Consider the following 21,231-nt stretch of genomic DNA (forward strand, 5'->3'; position numbering starts at 1 on the left):
ATATTTAGAAAGATTCTTGGGTTTCGAAGTAACATTGAAGGAAATATATTTGAAAAATTAAAGGCTTTAAAAGCTTAAATGGATGAGTATTTTACTTATAAAGAAGAAGAGTTCTTTGAAGCTGGTGATATAAAAAATCAATCAATGGTTTTTATAAGGGATATGAGTATCAAATTTATTAAACATATAATTACTGAAAAAATCATTGATGCTCTTTTTCTATTTTAAGAGTTGCTGTGGATTCTGGTCTGTGGTTTTTTGAAGGTCACTATGAAAGTCATTAAGTATGAAATTAAAAAACTCTAACAGAAGTGCCTTTATTTAACTGCTAACATTGAATCCAGAGTTTTGGTTCAGAAATATGCTGCTAAATACTTTGACATAACAGAATCTAAAATTCGTATAGCACGAGACTTAAAAAAAAGATATTTTATCAATTCAAGATATCAAAGAAGGATAAATGTTATCTGAAGCAATATTAAAAAAAGGTGCCAATTTTATTGTGATGAAGATTTTAGTAGGCAAATGTTTGGAAAAAAGTCTACATAAGTTTAAGGCAAACCAGCTTGTGAAAAAACATTAGAGTTTTATGTAGCATTCAAAAATAAGTTTCTAGCTAAAAAAAACTGGTTTTTTCAGGTTTTAATCTAAAACCTAAGCAGGGTCCTCAGGAACTCATTCAATTTTTGTCTGTACCTTACTCCAAAACAAGATTTTGTTAACAAATGCAATCAAATTTACAAAGAATTGATTTTAAAACACATGCAGCGCAATTAACAATGAGGGTATGTTTTATAGATGCCAAAGTTGTCAAGGAGTCGATGCTTTAAAAGTATTTATGAATTTAGAACTGTTTGTCTTTGATAACAGTAAGGAAATTGATCTTATTTAATGGGAAACTACTGATAGAATTGAATTGAATCACGCAATTAGTAACAACTGCTGACTGCAAAGTCATAGTTTGTGAAGCCATTGACAAGCTTATTTTGCACTCTCATTAAACCAACCCAGCAAACAAAAAGACGTCTTTTAGTCGTCTTAAAGACGTCTTTTCAAGATCAAAAAAGACGTCTTAAAGATGTCTTAAAAAGGTCTTAGTTGTCCGTCGAAAAGACGTCTTACTCAAAACTGTTTAAAGACGTCTTACTGAAGACGGCCTAAAGATTTATTTAATTATATTTTAAGAAAACTGTGTAGTATTAATGGTATATTTAAGTTGCTACTACCGATTATAATGGGTATTAACAACATTAAAAACACTATTAAGCAAGTTCAAGTTCTTACTCTGTTTTTTGGAAACATTATTAAAGAAGAAAAAGAAAATTATTTAAAAAAAAAACAACGCAAATAATTTAAAAAGGTACATATAATACAGTTAGTTGGATTGTTACCAAGTATTTTTCTATTTAACAATTTATACAACATATAATAATATATACAATATATAACAATAAAAAAGAATATTTTTTTATTTTGTTTTTTGCCGTGAAGGAGCATTTTTACAATACCGTCCAACTTGCTGTTTAATTTCAGCATTTGAAACCTTTTCAAATCTTCTTTTTACAACTTCTAAAAATCAAATTAATCATGTAGGAAATATTTATCAAATATATTGGAAATAAATTTAACTTAACATAGATTTTTAACTAAATTAAAAGTTGAATAATTTAAACCTATTTTAGATTACCTTCTATTAAGTCATACAGTTTAGTTGATAATAAACCAATCTTTCCACCAGAACATTTCAAGTTGAACTGTGTCAACAGGTTATTTGTAAATAATCTAAAAAACATATTGAATAAATGATAAAATTTGTGAAAAATATTAAACAATTTATAATTATTGATTTCCATAATTACTATACGTAAAAAATATATTTACCACAAATACGAAAAATGATTGCTATGCAAAATGTAATAAAAAAACCTATTCATGACCAATCTTGTCAGTTGTTTAAAATCTTCTGCACCTAAAAAACTGAGCTGTTTAACCTAAATAAAAGTTTGGCAAAATAATTATACAAAGATAACTATTTTCAACTTTAATTTATATGGATTATAAAGTTTTACATATGGATAAAGATTTACCAAATCAAGTCGAACACAATCATCCTCTAAACTTTTGATAAAATCATCATACTCTGCAATAGTGTCTAATTTCTTGATTGCAAAATTACTATTGGGTTGTTTGTTTATAGCTAAAATAAGCTCCTGGTTTTCAAGAACCTTTGAAACCATCTTGAACATCATGTGTTGGTATTCTAAATTGTTTACAAGTATTATTCTTATACATAAAAAAAATCCAAATGTGAGTACAAATACTCTCCACATTTTACTTACTCCAAATAAAAAAATCAAGTAAATGTTAAAGAGCTTACTTCCAACTTCCATAGGAAACTTATTTTGAAGTAACTTCTCGGGTCCAAGCGCTTCAGTCATGGTTTTTTCTTGTATGTCTGTTTTCTGAAGCTTTTTGTTTGGTTCTGATGTATGAGGTATAACTAAAGCAAAAAAAAATTATATATATAAATAATAAAAAGTTACTTTTTTAATCTGCAACAAATCTTTTTTAAAAATTTTTGGTACTTTGTTATTATTACTACATTTTTTTCTTATTTTAGGCTTTAGCTCCTCGAGACTATAAAAGTTGATGGGTAAGAGGAGGGGGAACATACAATTTTTTAGTTTAGAGTCTATAAAAAAAAATTATATATAAAAAAAAATTTGATTGTTCCATTTCAGTTGATTGTGAAGGTAAAAATAAGTGAGGCAAAGATAAAGTTAACAATAAAAGAATATTCCAAATTTAATGAACAAAAAATATAGTAGAAAATTCAAAAGTAATACATACATAGTGCACCAGAATATGAAGGTGATTGTTCTTCTGTAGTTGAATGTAGAGGTAAAAAAGTTTCAGCTAAAAATAAGAATTCAGTAATAGTGTAAATTAAAAATATATAAATTCTAATTTTGAAAAAACTGAAAATTAAGAGACAAAGTGTACCAGAACACAGATTAGATTGTTTGAAAGTAGATCCAGATGACAAATTTGAGTCAAAAGATCTTTTTAATGGTTTTTTCAATTCAGATTTAAAAACTGGCGGAGGCAAAGGAAAGTTAGGTAACTCTAAAACATAATAGTTTTATTTATTTTTCTTTTAGTATTTATACAAACATATTAATTTACAATATAGATTTGACATAAAACAAATAAAAATAAATAATTAACATAAAAATAATTAAATGTAATTATACCATTAACATTACTTTTCACTTTAAAGGTATCTTTGGAAACACAAATATCTATTTCATCTTCTTCCTCTGTTGCTGTGGTGTAACAATATTCTTTTAGTTCTTCCATATTATCTAAAAGAATCAAAACTCTTATAAATCCAATATAAAAATCAGATATTTTGCCAGCACATACATGGTGGCAAAATATTTGATGTTTATATTGGATTTATAAGAGCTATAATATATATATATATATATATATATATATATATATATATATATATATATATATATATATATATATATATATATATATATATACATATATATATATATTTCATACCACTCTCAAATTTGATTTTAACAAGTTTATATTTGTCCCATGTCTCATCCACATCCAATTCATCTTTAACAGCTCTATGATAAGATACACCTGCAGGCCAGAATAATATTTTTTTATCAGTATCTATCCACCTTCTAGGAACAACATCTTCTATTTCTTCAAAGTTCTCTATCCAAACAGCTCTTGCCCAAATCATGGTGTAAAACTAAATCATGAAAAAAAAAAAAAAAAATTCAAAATATCAACAAAAGCCTTATATTAAGTTGGAATAACAGAAATAAGTAGCAATAACAAAAGACAACTGTCTTTTAATTTAAAAAACTTATAAAGGATTGAAAAGGTACAAAAAAAACTATTAGGTTAATAATTATGGTGATAATGACAAGGAAGAGGACTAATTTGTCTGAAAAAACAGACAAATAAAACGAAAAAAGGAATTAAAAACAGCGTTAAAATAACTGTGTGGGCAGTTTAAATAAATCTGTTTAATATTTTAAATATTTAAGATATTTTACTTCATCACTAACTATTAAAAAGGTAGTTTTAATAAATTTTCTAAATAATAAACAAATGAAATAATGTTATAATAATGTTATAATATATATATATATATATATATATATATATATATATATATATATATATATATATATATATATATATATATATATATATATATATATATATATATATATATATATATATATATATATATATATGATTTATTTTTAACTTTATTTTTCCATTTTATTAGTTTTTTACAGTTTATATTTTTGTTTAAAAAGATAATCTTTAATTGAAATTATCTTTGCTTTATTTTAAAATGTAGTTAAATACAATTATTTATCATTTTTTGAAATTAAAAAAAACCACTTTTTAAGTAAAATTCAGTAAATGAAAAAATAAAAGAAATAAAGTTAAAGAGCTAAAAAAGTAAAATTTAAAAAAAAATTATCTAAGAGATTTAATTTTTTATAAAATTGTTTCATTTCTTTATAATTTAGAAAATTTATTAAAACTACCTTTTTAATAGTTAGTGATGAAGTAAAATATCTTAAAAATTTAAAATATTAAACAGATTTATTTAAACTGCCCACACAGTTATTTTAACGCTGTTTTTATTTCCTTTTTTCGTTTTGTTTGTCTGTTTTTTTCAGACAAATTAGTGCTCTTCCTTGTCATTATCACCATAATTATTAACCTAATGATTTTTTTTGTTCCTTTTCATTCCTTTATAAGTTTTTTAAATTAAAAGCAGTTGTCTTTTGTTATCACTACTTATTTCTGTTATTCCAACTTATTATTAGGCTTTTGTTGATAATTTAATGTTTTTTTTATATTTAATTTTTTATTGATAATTTCAATTAAAGATTATCTTTTTATACAAAAATATAAACTGTAAAAAACAAATAAAATGGAAAAATAAAGTTAAAAATAAATCATTATATATATATATATATATATATATATATATATATATATATATATATATATATATATATATATATATATATATATATATATATATATATATATATATATATATATATATATATATATATATCAAACTTTGGATACAAGATACAAATTAATAAAACATAAAAAATATAAAATATTTAATCAAAAGAAATTTGAATTTAAAAACCTTTCAATTAATGTTCTATTTCATGCAATAAAGGAAAACATGCAAGACCTCCCTTCCAAGGTAGAACAACAACCTTTCGGCAAAGACTTTCCATTTTTAACTCAACAAATATAACTCTAATTTCATCAATACTTGGTATGAAGAAAATTTGAAAGGTTTTAGACTGAATAGGTTGTGTATATAAATCATTTTGTAAATCAAGTCTAAATATTCTACACTTAAAAAATCCAGATGATAATTTCTCATCAACAAAACAAAATTGATTTTCTCCTATGTAAAAACATGAGTTATTCAGCTTCACTGAAACTTTTAGTTTTCGAGATTTTGTATTTAACAAAGATTGTATACTTTGATATTGCTTGGCTATTTGAACAACAGGACTCTTTGAGTTTTTTACTGCTTTCTTTAATGTCTGCATATAATTTTCGAAGGGAAAACAAGATATGTCATTTAGTGAACAATCAAATTTAACAACATCATCACAAATATGAAGTAAACAGTGAATATTGTAAACACAGAATGAATTTGTATATAAATGTTTTGAGTTGATAACAAAATAATTAATGAGTTCTCTAGCAAAAGCAAGATAATGTTTCCTAAATTCACTGTCTTCATTTAAGAGAATTACCATTGAAACATGCAATGTTAGAAAATGATTATAAATTTCTTTGCTAACAACACCCTTTAAAACTAAGGGACCAGTGTATAAGATAAATTGTCTGAACTCTGTTGCTTTCCACTGATCTAACTCTAAAAGGGAGCGTGGTTGTCAAGCAAATTCAGATGGCATCATACCACGTAAGCTTAATAGATTATCAGATATTTTTTTTATTTGGGCATTTGAAAGTCTACAATGTTTTGGACCAGACTTTAAAAAAGTAAGTATACGTCTTACTACACCAAGACAAACCATGTGCATGTAATCCAAAATAAAATCAGAAACACAAGATATTTTAAGTTGAGCTAAAGGAGTAAGAGATTTCTGATGATCAGTGTACAAAAAGGAATTAAACTCTTCAGTTAATCTTGGAGTTGATGGGTTGTTATCAATATAAACCACTCTATGCTCTTCATAAAATCCTTTAACTTGGCATCGTTCACAGGAGTAATATCCTGTATGACTTTGTATACATTTAAGAAAAGAGCGAGAAGGTGCATCACATATGAATGCTTTAAGTGTAACATCAATTTTTTTATCATTATAGTATAAACCTTCTTCACTTAACAATAAAGATTCTTTGAGAAAATCATTAAGAAAAGCATCCAAGCAGTCTGGTTTACCATCTCCACAGAAAAGTGCAATGATAAAAATATAGTTCTCTATTAGACCAAGTATTGGCCATAATTGAAGATTAGAAGATTTGAAAAGAGGTAGCCCATCAACATTAATAGTAATAGATAACCCAGTACATTGAGAATCATTTTTCAAATTCAAAAAATTATTTATGCCATCAGCAATAGTAAAGTAAGCATAAGTTCCACCACACTTCCTATCTACTGTAACAACTTTAGAGGGTTTTAAAAGCGTTCTTGCATCTTTTGGTAACTCTGAATGACCATGTTTTTTAAGAATACTCAAAAGCTCGTTTAATTGGTTTTGAGAAATTTTGCTTTTCGAAGACCACATTGCTAAATCTTCTGATAATGTTTCTGTTGTCAAAAGTGGTGCTGCATTACAACATTCAAAATTCTCATAATTACAACTCGAAGACTTATTGTTTTCTTCTTTAAAAACATTATTTAGGGCTTTACAAGGATTTTCAGGCTCAGCCTGTGAAGCATTAAATTCAGGATTCAAATTCGATGTACTATCATTAATATCTTCATCTTCAAATGTCATTATAAAATTCAACATACTTTTATTCAAGCGACGACGCTTCATTCTATTTTCAGTTTCCATAATGATTACTATATAAAACCTTTTGCTAGAATAATGATTTAGAGAATTAACATTGGTCGAGATAAAACTTTTTATGAAAAATTTCACATCTTTAAAAGACAGTAAGTTTATTCACGCCGAAAGTCTTTTTAAAAACGTCTTTAAGACGACTAAAAGACGTCTTTTATTTTGGTAGAATTATTCGAAAAATAAAGACGTCTTTAAGACGTCTTACGAAGACGAGCGATTTAACACTACGATACAGTCTTTTAAAAGACGTCTTCAAAACGTCTTACGAAGACAAGCAATTTTACACGACGCTATAGTCTTTTAAAAGACGTCTTGAAGACGTCTTACGAAGACAAGCAATTTTACACGACGCTACAGTCTTTTAAAAGACGTCTTGAAGACATCTTGAAGACGTCAACCGAAGACAAGACCATTTAAAGACCTGAATAAGACGGTCTTAAGACGTCTTATGTTTGCCGGGAAGTCCCATACAAAATTAAATATAAAAGTAAATGAAAGAAAAAGGAAAAGAAAAAGAATCTTTGCATAGCATAACTTGATTTTGCAGAAATAATTTTTTTCATTTTTATGTTGATTTTTTAATTAATCATTTTATTAATAAGTGTGTAATTAATATTCAACTGAATGTGTAAATAAAAGGAACCACTTTAAAGAATAAATTAAAATGTCTGTTCCCAGCAATCACACAACGTTAAAACAACGTTGAAATAACGTTGATCAACGTCGATCAACGTTATTTTAACGTTATTTCAACATCGTTTCAACGTTGTGTGCTTGCTGGGTTCCACCAAATCAATCTTATGTTTGGCAGTACTACAGTACATTGACAGACAGTACTGCAAATTGTATTAAGTGCAATAAGGTTTTAGCTTGCAAAAAATGGTCTACTAGTGGCTAAATATACAGTTTAATACCTTTGTTTTTTTGTTTTTTGTTTACAGATAAATTAATGAGTTTTTCTTTACAGAAAAAAATTAACTGTAATATTAAAACTAAAATGTTGTTTTTCATTTCATTCCTTGCAATTTAAGCAGTTTTAATAGATTCCTTGACCTCAAATTCAATTAGGTACTGACCTACAGAAAAGTTATTCACAAAGTTTTTGATAAAAGTCCAAAATATTTTTTTCCGGACAAGACTGCGAAGCGGCAAATTTTAAACAATCTCCTGAACCACTTGGAATTGGATCTTCAAGTTTTCCGATTTTTTTAATTTTTTTGTAGTATGTAAGAAGAAGGGTAGGAAAGGCTTATCGCCCTGATTGTCTACATTCAACAATCAAGCATGGGGGAGGTTCTGTTTTAGTTTGGGGTTGTATTTCATCATCTGGAGTAGGTGATTTAATCAGAATTGATGGCAAACTGACAGGAGTACAGTATAAAGAAATTTTAAGACATCATGCAATACCATCTGGAATGAGACTAATTGGTAATAATTTCATTCTACAGCAAGACAATGATCCCAAAGATTGTTCCCGAGTAACCAAAAAATATTTACAGGATATGTGTGAGGAGGGAGTTCTCGAAGTAATGAACTGGCCTCATCAAATCCAGATTTGAACATTATGGAACATGTTTGGGATTATTTGAATAAAAAAAAGGCTGAATATAACCCCAAAAATGTCGAAGAATGTTTTCGAATATTATAAAGAGAGTGGAACAATATTCCACAAAATATCATTACAAATTTATATGAATCAGTTCCCAAGAGATTTGCTTCTGTGATCAACTCAAAAGGCGGACATACGAAGTATTAATTGTTCTTTCTTTTTGTATCATATTTTATCAAATTATTTCTAGATATTTTTGTTTATAATATATGTGTCTATAAACCTGATTTTTTTTTTTTACTTCATAAGTCCTTTATATTTTTACGATAAAATCAAAAATAATTATAAACTGGGCTATAGTGGGCTAAAACTTATTCACAATACTGTATATGGTGACATGGACTGATTAAATTGACGTCAAATTACTTGTAAATAAATCAGCTTATTTTAACCAATACTTATAATTTAACCAATACCAATAATTTCCTAGAATTATGTTTCGAATGTTATGCAAAATGCGTAATGAAAAGTGATGTAAACAAGGTTCAAGTTGATGTTTCCATGGTTAATGGATCACTATGCGAAAACGGAAAGCGAAAATGACAATAATCAATCCTTTCCTTTTGAATCTGCGGCACATCATTAACGCGGCTGGCTCAACGATTTTCTCCAACTACAAGTTTCTAGTCTAACGTTATGTATCGTTTCTTAAAAGTAACTCAGCAAATTTTAGCTCGTCAAAATATTCTTCCTAGAAGTTCTTTTTCCCTTATAAATCATTATAGCACCATGGAGGAGGCTAAAAAGCGAGTTGCATTATTGAAAAATGATCCCGGTAATGATGCTAAGCTGAAACTTTATGGACTCTTCAAGCAGGTATGTCTTAAATATCCAGCAATAAAGATTTTATAATAAAGTTTGTCTTAAATATCCAGCAATTTAGATTTCCTAAACTGCCTTAAGTAATTTTCTGCTGTTTTATCTAATTTTTGGTAAATACTTCAGTGGTTAAATATAGATGTTTCAATTGTTTACAATTTAATTTAAAATTTTCTTTTCCAGATTTTAGATTTTTTTTTACTACATTTTCTGCTATTTTTTAACAAATTTGAGTGATAAAAAAGATATTATAGACATCTCTGCATAACATAAAGTAGAACATTAAATAATCTATTGAACGATACTCAACTTTGATATTCATTTTAATTTACTTTACTGGATTAGCAAACTTTACAAACTTTGAAAATATTCATGCTTACTTTTTTTTTTTTTTTTTTCATAAACAATATGCTATAGAAATTGATTATCATAAAAACTCAAATTTAAGGCAACAGAGGGAAAATGCACTGTAAAAAAACCAGGGATGTTCGATTTTGTTGCCCAAGCTAAGTGGAATGCTTGGAATGAGCTGGGCAACCTATCAAAAGTATGTAGTAAATTTATTTAAAATGTTTAAATCTTTTGGTTTATACATATAGAAGCAAATGCATATTTTTCTTTCAGTACTAAAGTATGTGATATATATTTAATGTTTTTATTGTCATTTATGCTCTTATTACTTATATGCTAATTTTTCTTTTTGATTTAACTGCTCTAAGTAGTAATTTAATGGTATAAAAATGCTTTATGTGTGTATAAGCATAGTTTTACATTAGTGAAAACTTGATTTATACACTACACTTAAATTAACCTTCTGGACCATAAGAAAGTTTGTCTAGAATTTTGAATAAATTTTAGTGTTCAACCTTTAGCTAAATGCAGCATACATATTTTTTGGTGTAGAATAATGACTTATTTGATGCAATAATTATTTCTTAAAAAAAAAAAGTATACTTTTTAATCCCTTATATATATACTAGGAAGTTATAGTGTTTGTTTGAATATAACTGTCAGTACATTTGTATAGAAAACAGTTATAAGCAAAAGTACTTTTACACTTTTTATTGATAGAAGCATTTTAAAGACTTTAAAATGCCTCCAAAAAAAAAAGAAAGTCTCTAAACAAGGTCTCATTCTTGTTAGGCAAATCACTGTCTAGTTTGCAACACCAGAAGAAATCTTGAAATATAATCAGCATTTGCAAAAGTTAAATCTCTGTCTCAGTTCTGTATAAATCATTATTTGAGTTGAACTAAATTGTCAGGAAACTGGAAAAAACTGTTATCTAAGTTTGTAGAATCATGAATGCAAGGTGGACTTTCAATTTAAGCATCTCATTGTATCAGGTGAGCTATTACTTATAATATTAGGCACTATATTAGGAAAATCATATTGTGATTCCATGTGAAAACATCCAATTTTTTTAAAAATGCAACCCTAAGTCTCAGTTTTTGCTGATTTTTAAACCACTTAAAGATTTTAGTAAATTATGAACATCCTAAAGATTTTATCATCTAATTTCAATCGGTTCCTAAGGTATAACTATTTAAGTTTGCCTCCAACCAACAAAAATCCGCCATTTTTAAACTTGGTTTTGGTCCTAGTTTCTATTATATGAGTGTTGCAAAGCTGAAAATTTGTACCTTTATGTAACAACAAATCCAATGAAACAACTTAAAATATTTAAAAACAAACATAGCACCTAAAATTTAAATGTTTACCACAATTTTTAAGTAGCTCAATTTCTTTTTTTTCTTTTTTTTTTTTTTAGAATTTGTCCTGAATAGTTAAGTTACAGTTATTACAAAGAATTGGAGAGTGTTCTTTTCTAAAACAGAAATAAAAACATGGTCGTATCTACTTAACTCTTTCCCTACCACAAGCCGCTGACAGCGGCTTTTGTTTTTCAATTATTTTGACCACAAGCTGCTGGTAGCGGCTTTCTCATGTGCTTCAATATTTATCATGTTCTGAACATCAGTACTGATTTATTCAAAAAGTGTACTTAATTCTCTGCATTATTAAAAAAAAGTAACAGTCTTATAGTATAAATTATAGCAAGATATTTTATTACAAAGTTTGTGGTTTTTTAAACTGCTATCAAAATGAAGTCGTCGAAAGTAACGTATAGTGCCAATCAGTATAGTACATTGAATGAATATAGTACAAAATGCAGATAAATAGTCCGTGTTTAAGTTCATCAATATTTTGTTCTTGGACCCCAATTAATAAATATGATCTTGTTAAGTTTATTGGTGTCATGATTGCAATGGGATTAGATAAAAGACCCTCAATTAAAGACTATTGGTTCCTAACTGATATATATATCACAGTCCTTGGTATAACTCTATGTTTTCAAGAAATAGATTTGAAGCAATATACCATACAATGCTTCATGTTGCTCCATTTCAAGAAAGCCATGCAAAAGAAAAAATTGAACCATTTATGAAAAATCTTATTGCAAATTATCAAAAAGCATTTTATCCATATGAAGATGTTTCTGTTGATGAAATGGTCATTAAATATAAGGGTAGATGGAAAAATAAACAATCTAACCCCAGCAAACTAAGCAAATATCATATTAAAACATTAGGTTTGTGTGACAGTGCTACTGGGTATGCCTTTAACATCCTTACCTTCTTTGGAAGTGATACATCTTATAACTCTGATACATATGGAATGGGACAATCGGAAAAATTTTTTGAATACTTACTTAAACCTCTTGGAAAGGGTTACCATATTTTTGCTGATAGATATTACACAACACACTCTTTGATCTCCTATCTAACATCAAAATCATTTCACTACACTGGAACCTTACAAACAAATCGCAAGAATTTTCCAGATAATATTAAGTTCCAAAAAGGTTGTAGAATGAAACATCTACAAACAAATTACTATCGCAGTGAATCTGAAATTCTACTTGTTCAGTGACAAGATAAGAAAGCTAAAAAACCAGTAGTAGCTGTTTCTACTAAGTTTGCAAAAAATGTTTTTGCAGTATCTTTTCGTTGCAAAGGAGTCAGGGAAATACCAGAAATTATTCACCGGTACAATCTATCAATAAATGGTTGTGATCGTTTAGACCAATCTGTTTCATATTACAGTAATCTAGATAGAAAGACAGTTAAGTGGTGGAAAAGAATTTTTAATTGGCTGATAGAAGTAACTCAAGCTAACTCTTACATATTATATTTGTTAACTCGTCCACATAATTCAAAAAGAATTGCTCTAAAAAAATTTAAGGAGAATCTTATTGAAGAACTAGTTAATTCTTGTATTACCATGATGCCTGATAATTCTACACTTTTAAAAAGAGTTCGACAAGTTTCAAATCCAGTCTTAGAAAGATTCAATAATACTAGACATTTGATTAAATATGTTGAAAGCGAAAGAAATTGTATAGTCTGTAGTACTCCTGTTGATAGAAAGAGCACAAACTTTATATGTTCTGGCTGCAGTAATGAACCTCATTTGCATCCTAAAGATTGCTTTTTGATTTACCATTCCAGATAATTTTTTTTATCATTGGAATTACTTGAGAATTTTTTATTTTTGAGCACATCTTACAAACTAATTGATTTTTTTCTTTTTTTATTTTCTAAACTCAGTTCTAAAAAAAACTGTTTTCAGCTTTTTTCTGTTCTCAAAAGAAAAGTAAAACTATTTTTTATTACTTATGATAGATTCCATTGTCTATGTAAGTTGTTAGAAATGTCTTTTAAAATATTTTATTCTTAAAATGTATAAAAGAGTTTTGTTTTTGATTTAATTTTTCTTTCTTTCAATAAAAAACAACGTTTTTGAACTCCTTGCATTTTCCAGTATGAAATGCTGTGTATTTAACTTTGATATATTTAAAAAGATCTTTTCTTTAGCTTTCTTTATATATATAGTTTGTTATGGTTTCAAAGAGATTTATTACTTGGATTTCTATTAGTTTTGAATAATATGTGATCTTTATTTTTTTTTTTTAAATTAGTGCGGTCACGGCAAAAAGTTTTTTTAAAAAAACCGCGGTAGTGAAAGAGTTAAATTTAGTGCTTAAAAACAGGTATTTTGATAAATTAAACAAGAAAAAAAAGGTGTAGTTTGACAGTTTTGTAACTGAAACTGTTTTGGCAACATCAAACTGTTCTTTTAGTTGTTGTTGACTAGCTGTTTCTGTTTTCTTTATAATTTTATAGAATCTGATTCTAAAAAATTATAGTTTCATAGGGATCAATGGCAAAGTACTGATAGATCACAATTAATTACTCTGACAGTTAACTTATTTGAATATAAAGAACTAGTTGTTTCTCACATTAATCAACTAACTTCACATTCATATATTGCTAAATGCCAAACTCGCTATTTGAAAGAGCTAAAAAATAATTTAGGTTACAATTAATGTAACGTGCATGTAATTGATTCGTAGAATAATGTTAACATGCAAATATGTTTAGAATAAATCATTTCTAAAAATAGAAACTGTGTTATATGATATACAGGTGACTAATGCTTTTAATTGTCGTTTTTATGTTTTAGTATCATTTGGGTACATTGTTTTATAAATTGTTTTATAAATTCTTGTTTTATAAATTCTACAAATCAATTACACGCACGTTATTATACAGGCAGATTTTGCAGAGAATTATCAATTTGTTATACAGGATGAAATGCAAAATTATCATAGGAATAAACAACAATGTACACTACATCCTGTTGTTATATATTTAAAGGAAATTTCTAAAACAAATATTCAGCATAAGTTGTTCTGTTTGTTAAGTGATGTCAATGATCATGATACATGCTTTGTGTATGATTTTCAAAAAAAAATAGTAGAGTTCATTAAAGAATATCTAGTTGGTATCAATAAAATTTATTATTTTTCTGATGGATGTTCTGCTCATTATAAAACTATAAAAAATTTACAAATAAATGCCACCACAAGGAAGATTTCGAGATTACAGCTGAATGGGTATTTTTTGCAACCAGCCATGGAAAATCCACTTGTGATGGCGTAGGTGGTTCAGTTAATAGAATAACAGCACGAGCAAGTTTGCAAAGATCATTAGGAAACCAAATACTGACAGTTGATGATATGCTTGAGTTTTGCATTACCAATATAAACACAATCATATTTTATAAAATAACCAAAGAAACAGTCAATTCAAGGTAAAAACAACTAAAGGAGCAATTTGAAACAGGAAAAACTGTTCCAGGTACCAGAAGTTATCATCATTACATACCCATTTCAAAATTTGAAATTAGTTTTAAAAGAACAAGCGAACATCAATGTGTTGACAGATTTATACTGTCAAAAGCAGTAATGTCTGATGTTGTAATTGTACTTAATCTAAATGATTTTGTTGCATGCAAGTACGATTCCTTTTGGTGGATAGGCATGGTTACAGAGATAGATATTACTACAAATGATATTCAAATTAAGTTTATGCACCCTCACCGTTCTTCTCAAAAATTCATTTGGCCACAAAGAGATGATATCTGTTGGTTACCATTGTCGAGTTTAATTGCAGTAATCAAAGTCCCAACAACAAAATCAGGGAGAACATATAACATTGATGTGAATGAGTATATTAATGAGAATTTTTTTGAGTTTTTAATTTTTAAATTTTGTATATTACTTTTGTTTCTTGAACTTTCCAAGTGCTCTATTTGTTTTGGAGCCTTTTTTTTTAAGTTTATTTGTCTTAAATTGATAAATATGAAACTAATGTTTTATAAGTAATAAATTTAAATATATTTGAAGATGTAAAATCTCAGGGTAAAATCTCAGACTTAGGGTTGCATGCCCTGGATGTTTTCACACGGAATCGCCCCATAGCTAAAGCTTACATAGTAAATATTTTATTGATTGAAATTTGTAACAATTTTAGATATATCTTTATATTAAAAATGATATAATTCTTTAAGAAAAAAAATTTTCTTCCTGCTGCTTCAAATCTATGCAATAAGCTCTTTATTGACAGAGAAGATAGCAAAGATTTTTGAAAGATCAGATAAAAGTTAGGAGGGTTAGATAGAAAGGTTATTTACTATAGTTAATGCAGCCCTTTTAGGAATAATCAGACTTGATTTTTTTTTTTTAACGCAAAGAAGTATAGAAATCACAGATAATATTCCTCATGAACTGTTTCCTCTTGATTACAAAGGATTTCAGAGAAGTTTCACATTTTACTGTTTAAACCATGAAAACATGTAATGACTCAAAACACTGATCAACTACTGCTCTAAGTTTAAACTATTTTTAATAAACCTAGAAGTTATGAGTGACAGTGGTGAAAGAACTGTATGGTTTGTCCACCTTTGGTATGATATTTTTAAAATAATAATTTAAATTAGAATACATTCTCAATTTGAATATAGTAGGAATATGCCATAAAATCCTCAGAAAGGGAGTATGTGAAAGTTTTAGAACACATCAAAAAGTTTCAAAAGCATTAAAAGAATGTGAAAGTTTTTACAAGAGCTTAAGAGTTAGCAAGATTATCAACAGAGAATTAATGTTTAAAAAAATAATAATGGAAGTCAAAGCTCTAAACAGATTTAAGGTACAGAAGATAATTTACTTTCTAACTGATTTTTAAAATTACACACACAAATATATCTGTGTGTGTGTGTGTGTGTGTACGTATATATATATATATATATATATATATATATATATATATATATATATATATATATATATATATATATATATATATATATAGAGAGAGAGAGAGAGAGAGAGAGAGAGAGAGAGAGAGAGAGAGAGAGAGAGAGAGAGAGAGAGAGAGAGAGAGAGAGAGAGAGAGAGAGAGAGAGAGAGAGAGAGAGAGAGAGAGAGAGAGAGAGAGAGAGAGAGAGAGAGAGAGAGAGAGAGAGAGAGAGAGAGAGAGAGAGAGAGAGAGAGAGAGAGAGAGAGAGAGAGAGAGAGAGAGAGAGAGAGAGAGAGAGAGAGAGAGAGAGAGAATACCCATGAAGTAGTGTATTAATCAAGTAGTACCAAACTTTGAAAATAAGATTTTTCAAAATAATTTTTGTAAATAGCTTATAAACCCCTAAAGTAGTAATGAAAAAAATTATTCCATTGAAAAAGTGTGCTATATTGGTTTGTTCTTATAGGATTTAAACAAATTTTGAATTTCTTTTTGTTATTTTTAGCTTAATCTTGTACTGGCTTTTTTTTTAAATACTAATTGCTCATGAAAAAATTCCATTTCTATAATAAATGCAGGAAGAAGCAGAAAAGCAGTACATATCCTTTGTTGACTCATTGGTTGGTAAGAGAATTTGAATTCTTGTGTTTGACTGAATGCTTGGCATTCTAAATTAAATTATCATGTTCCAGAATATAAGTGTTTTCTTCTATCAACTGGGAGTTATTATTAGCCTAATCTTTTTAAACTCTTGATTAGTAAAATCTTTATGGTTAACTCTTGAATTTAACATATAACTATTAAATTTGGATAGTTTCATATCACATTTGTTAAAGTCTATATTTAACTTTTTTTAAGAGTCTATTTCATAGTACAAGTTGTGAAAACGATTTTCAAATTGTTTTAGGTCCAAATGATGTCCCTTCTGAAAATTTGGTAAATAAGCAAGAGCCTGTTTTAGAAAGTATGGTCATTAAGAAAGAAAATGGTGTTTGCACTATCAAGTTTAATCGACCAAATAAATATAATGCAATTACTGCTGAAGTAAGAAAAAATAGCGTTTAATATGTTTTATATTTAAATAAGTTATATTCTTTTATATGAAATTCATACATTATTATTGATTTTTTGTGAAACATTTTAACTTAGTCCTTCAGCTTCATTTATTTTTTTTTTTTTTGTTACAGATGTACCATGCTATACGTGATACTTTAAATGAAGTAGGCAAAGATCCTTCTATCAAAGTAGCTGTGATCACAGGTGAGGGAGAGTATTACTGCAGTGGGAATGATCTTTCTAATTTTACAAAAATTCCAGATGGTGGTGTAAAAAAACTTGCTTCTGAAAGTCGCAACCTTCTCAAGTAAGTTTTTAAAATATTAAATGAAGTGTTAAAGTATAAAGTGAAGAAAGTCATTACTAGTTAAAAAGGTATGTTAGTTATAAAGGCAGTTAAAAAAATTTGCTTTCCTCAAACACTTATAAGTAATGGAGAAATAGATACTAAACATATTTTTTGTTTAATCTATAAAAATTTGTAAAAGTTAAAAAAAAAATCATATTCCAAAAAAAAAATTGCTAGTTGTTACTTTGTAACTTTGGCTTTAGGGGATTTGTAGAAAGTTTTATTAACTTCCCAAAACTTCTTGTATGTGTGGTAAATGGACCAGCTGTGGGTATTTCTGTTACATTATTGGGACTTGCTGATCTTGTTTATGCAGTAGAGGATGCGACATTTCACACTCCATTTATGACCCTGGGTCAGTCACCTGAAGGATGTTCCTCTTATATATTTCCTAAAATTATGGGCTATGCAAAAGTATGTTTTAAAATGGTCTATTAAACAGGAAGTAATTTTAAAAGTTCAGTTACATTTATCCAAAAAAATTATAATATTCATTTTTTTTTAGGCAAATGAAGTGTTGCTGGCTGGAAAAAAATTGACAGCACGTGAAGCCTTTGATAGGGGTCTTGTAACTGCTGTTATTCCACGTGCAGAATTTCAGAAAACTGTACAGGAAAAAATCAAATATCTAGCTGCATTACCACCCAAGGTTAACTTTAATTTTTTACAATTTGCAAAGAATTATTGATCTGATTTTTATATAAATATTTTTAATTTCAAGAGAAAATCCCTGTTTTAAATAAATGAAAAATCTTTTTTTATTTATTTAAAAGTTTTAGATGTTTTTGAGAGGCTGAATAGATTGATGTTACTGAGAGGTTGCGTAGGTTAATGTTACTGAGAAGTTAAACTTGCCTAATGTGGACCCCTTTCTAATGTGAGCTCCCTCTATGTAATGAATTGGTTTAAGATTTTAAGCTAGAAAAGCACTAGAAAAGATCCATGTATAATGTTAGACATCTATACATGGCTCTTTTCTATTGCTTCTTCAGTCCTAAAATACAAATATAATTTTATTTATGTAGAAAAAACTGTTTTTGATTAAATGGTTTTTTGCAATCAACAGATTAATTTTACATCTACTTTAAATTTTATTATCTTTAGCAACGTTTTATATAAATTTTTACAAATGGAAGAGAAACTTTTGAATAACAGATAGATTATTCTAACCTATCTTAAGATTTCAGCTTTTTTTTTAACTTTTTCTTAGGACTTTTTCCTAAAATTCTCTTTTATATTCAGTTAAAAGTTTTGCTAAATACTTCCAATCTTCAAGATAGTTTTAGTTCACAGAATGTCACAAACTTCATTAATCCATTTTTTTTAGTTGCATTCATCATTTTTGAGATTGAGATTGTAAAGTCAAAGTCATTCTCTTACCAACTGGGCAATCAAAATCTGGCTGTTTTAGAACAGGCAGTATTGCTCAACAACACAGCTAAATAGAGCTAACAATATTATACTTCTAGTGTTCCCTGATGGAGTTTTTAAAAGATAAAAACCCTTCTACAAAAGGAGTTCTCTTAGCATCACAAGGAACAACACTGATAAGTGTGAGTTGAACAAAGTTGAAGAAAAGAAGTTTAATTCATTAGAAAACCCTTGCCTCTTTCAAGAAATACCTTTTAAGAAATACCTTGCCTTGTTCAAAAATCTAGAAAAACAGAATGCAACTATGACTAATTGTGACAGATTATAATATCTAAAATAGACTAACTGTGACAAATTACAATATCTAAAAAAGCAAATAAAAAAGTATTTTGCTTTTATAAAATTTGCTCTTTTTTTTTTAATTTCTTCACATAAGTAAAGCATAAATTGCTTGGTTACACAAATCCATTTATACATTGAATCCATTTTTATAAATGGGTTACGTAATGAAAGAATTTATCATTTATTTATCTTTTGATAATGTAAAAGCATGTAAATTATCATCTTATAACTTACTACTCTATATTTGTGTATAATATCTTTATTTAACTTAACTTAAGGCAGGAAGGTTATTGACAAATGTCTCTATTAGGCTATTGTCTAATCTATCAAAGACCTTAAAACTTTTCATGATTTAAAGCCTTCATTTAAAAAATAATAAATTAAATTTTTGAAAGGTTTGTTCTCAGTGTTAAATAACAGGCTTTTCAGTGTTTCTAGGTCTGTGGCTCTGTGTCTTAGGCTGAAAAAAAATTACAAATGGCGCCTACATTAAGCAGGTTTACCCTATAGATTGCAAAGTTTTTGATTTTTTAGTGTTTTGTTTTAAAAACGTTGATGTTTTACAACTTTATTTTAAGAAAATATTGACGTTTTAAGAATGCTTAACGCGTTATAAATGGTTTTTTAGATTTCTTTAGATATTTTCTTCTCTTTTTTAGTCGATCGAGTATTCAAAAGCCCTTAATCGATCTCGAGAGAAAGAAATCCTTTTAAAAGTAAATGATGAAGAGTGTGTTCGTTTGGAAGAGAGGTGGCTTTCAGATGAGTGCATGAAAGCGGTTATGGAGTTCCTTTCAAAAAAATCGAAAATGTAAAAATTTTCCCATGAACAATCAATTTTGAAAATTGATCTGAGTTATCATTTTTTGTTTTCATTTTAAAGGAACTTTTAATTTAAAAAAATAGATGAAATGTATACTTGAAATGAACTTGAATAAAGTACTATAAAGATCATGAACCTATGCATATGTAAAGGTTACAAGGGAAGACCCCTCGACAATGCCTGACAACACTATTTTTCGTTTATAAATTGCTAAAAGTAATAGGTCATCATCAGGACATGTTGCCTTCCCCATAACAGCCGAGAGAAATTTCGGGCCCTAGGAAAGTTTTCTTAACGGGCCCTCATTATGATCAATTGTATACCCAGGACCACTAGAAGCGTGCTCTGGTCATTGAAAATTAAAAATGAAAATTAATTAAATCTTTTAAAAGTCAAAACTATTTAAATCTTTTAAAAATTATTTTTAAAAATTATTTGTACACACGGGGCACCGGGAATCTTCTCCGTCCACCCTCCCCTCTCGGCGGCCATGGCCTTCCCATTAACCCACGTGTTACCACCGCAATAATATAACGTAAACAAAAAACAAAGTTTTAACTATCAAGTCACAGAGCAAAGTTAAGCAATAATTTTAAAGTTTCTAGGAAGCTATATCTGAAAAGGCACCATTGAAATATAATCATGCAGAATACTAATTAATAATTTACATACAAACAAAAAGTAGTTACCTACTAAGATAAAGTCTTCGGATAAGAAAGAGGTCAGAGTAGCCTTGTTGATATTTGTATTAAACTGAAAAGACCACCCAGTAAAAATATTCAATAAATCAACCTCTCTGGACCTCGAGACTTTTGTTTTGAAACTTTCTGGTAAATGTTTTTAAATGAAAAGTTGGGTTTTATCCTAATTTATCGAACATCTTTAGGAGTATAAAGATCGCCAGTTTAAAGGGAAAGTTAACTAAAAAGCGTGAAAAATTCCTGGAAATTTTGCAAAAAATTTTTTCAGTCTTGGATAACACATATAGGTATTCTGGATAACACATGTAGGTATTCTGGAAGCATCAAACTTTTGTTGATGTCGAAAACAAAAGAGTTCAATATGACATTGTTGAAATTTCGCAAGCG

The 21,231-nt window shown here is 27.8% G+C and overlaps 2 protein-coding genes and 2 pseudogenes across 7 annotated transcripts; 2 read left to right on the forward strand and 2 right to left on the reverse strand.

Annotated features, from left to right (window-relative positions):
- Positions 1-1,357: 1,357 nt before the first annotated feature.
- On the reverse strand, positions 1,358-7,268 carry LOC145193719 (uncharacterized). Of its 4 annotated transcripts, none has more exons than XM_090072829.1 (10): positions 5,222-7,268; positions 3,577-3,781; positions 3,255-3,365; positions 3,004-3,126; positions 2,851-2,916; positions 2,378-2,500; positions 2,088-2,260; positions 1,927-1,991; positions 1,688-1,782; positions 1,358-1,569 (listed from the first exon to the last, which is right to left on the reverse strand). In XM_090072829.1, exons 2-10 carry the CDS (start codon positions 3,770-3,772, stop codon positions 1,469-1,471), a joined length of 1,053 nt encoding a protein of 350 aa, XP_089928955.1. In that variant the 5' UTR covers positions 3,773-3,781; positions 5,222-7,268; the 3' UTR covers positions 1,358-1,468. The 4 variants fall into 4 exon arrangements, 3 of the variants coding, with proteins under 3 accessions (XP_089928955.1, XP_089928956.1, XP_089928957.1); XM_090072830.1 differs by having other exon boundaries at positions 7,079-7,203; XR_016447578.1 differs by having other exon boundaries at positions 1,464-1,569; positions 1,927-1,977; positions 5,222-7,257.
- Positions 5,224-7,121, reverse strand: LOC149878495 (uncharacterized; annotated as a pseudogene). The gene has a single exon (XR_016447577.1). The product of XR_016447577.1 is annotated as an uncharacterized LOC149878495 (transcript).
- A 1,827-nt stretch (positions 7,269-9,095) lies between the features above and the next one.
- Positions 9,096-20,170, forward strand: LOC145193142 (enoyl-CoA delta isomerase 2-like). Of its 2 annotated transcripts, XM_090072826.1 has the most exons (8): positions 9,096-9,555; positions 10,007-10,105; positions 16,781-16,826; positions 17,110-17,246; positions 17,390-17,565; positions 17,811-18,021; positions 18,113-18,256; positions 19,980-20,170. In XM_090072826.1, the coding sequence occupies exons 1-8, from the start codon at positions 9,376-9,378 to the stop codon at positions 20,133-20,135; spliced, it is 1,149 nt and encodes a 382-aa protein (XP_089928952.1). In that variant the 5' UTR covers positions 9,096-9,375; the 3' UTR covers positions 20,136-20,170. The 2 variants fall into 2 exon arrangements, with proteins under 2 accessions (XP_089928952.1, XP_089928953.1); XM_090072827.1 differs by lacking the exons at positions 9,096-9,555; positions 10,007-10,105 and adding an exon at positions 10,702-10,904.
- LOC149878496 (uncharacterized) lies at positions 14,154-15,390 on the forward strand (annotated as a pseudogene).
- Positions 20,171-21,231: the final 1,061 nt, after the last annotated feature.

Source organism: Hydra viridissima, unplaced genomic scaffold (genome assembly GCF_058129835.1).
Source record: "Hydra viridissima isolate aposymbiotic clone 2 unplaced genomic scaffold, HvirCarnegie_v1 scaffold_15, whole genome shotgun sequence".
Classification (NCBI taxonomy): domain Eukaryota; kingdom Metazoa; phylum Cnidaria; class Hydrozoa; order Anthoathecata; family Hydridae; genus Hydra; species Hydra viridissima.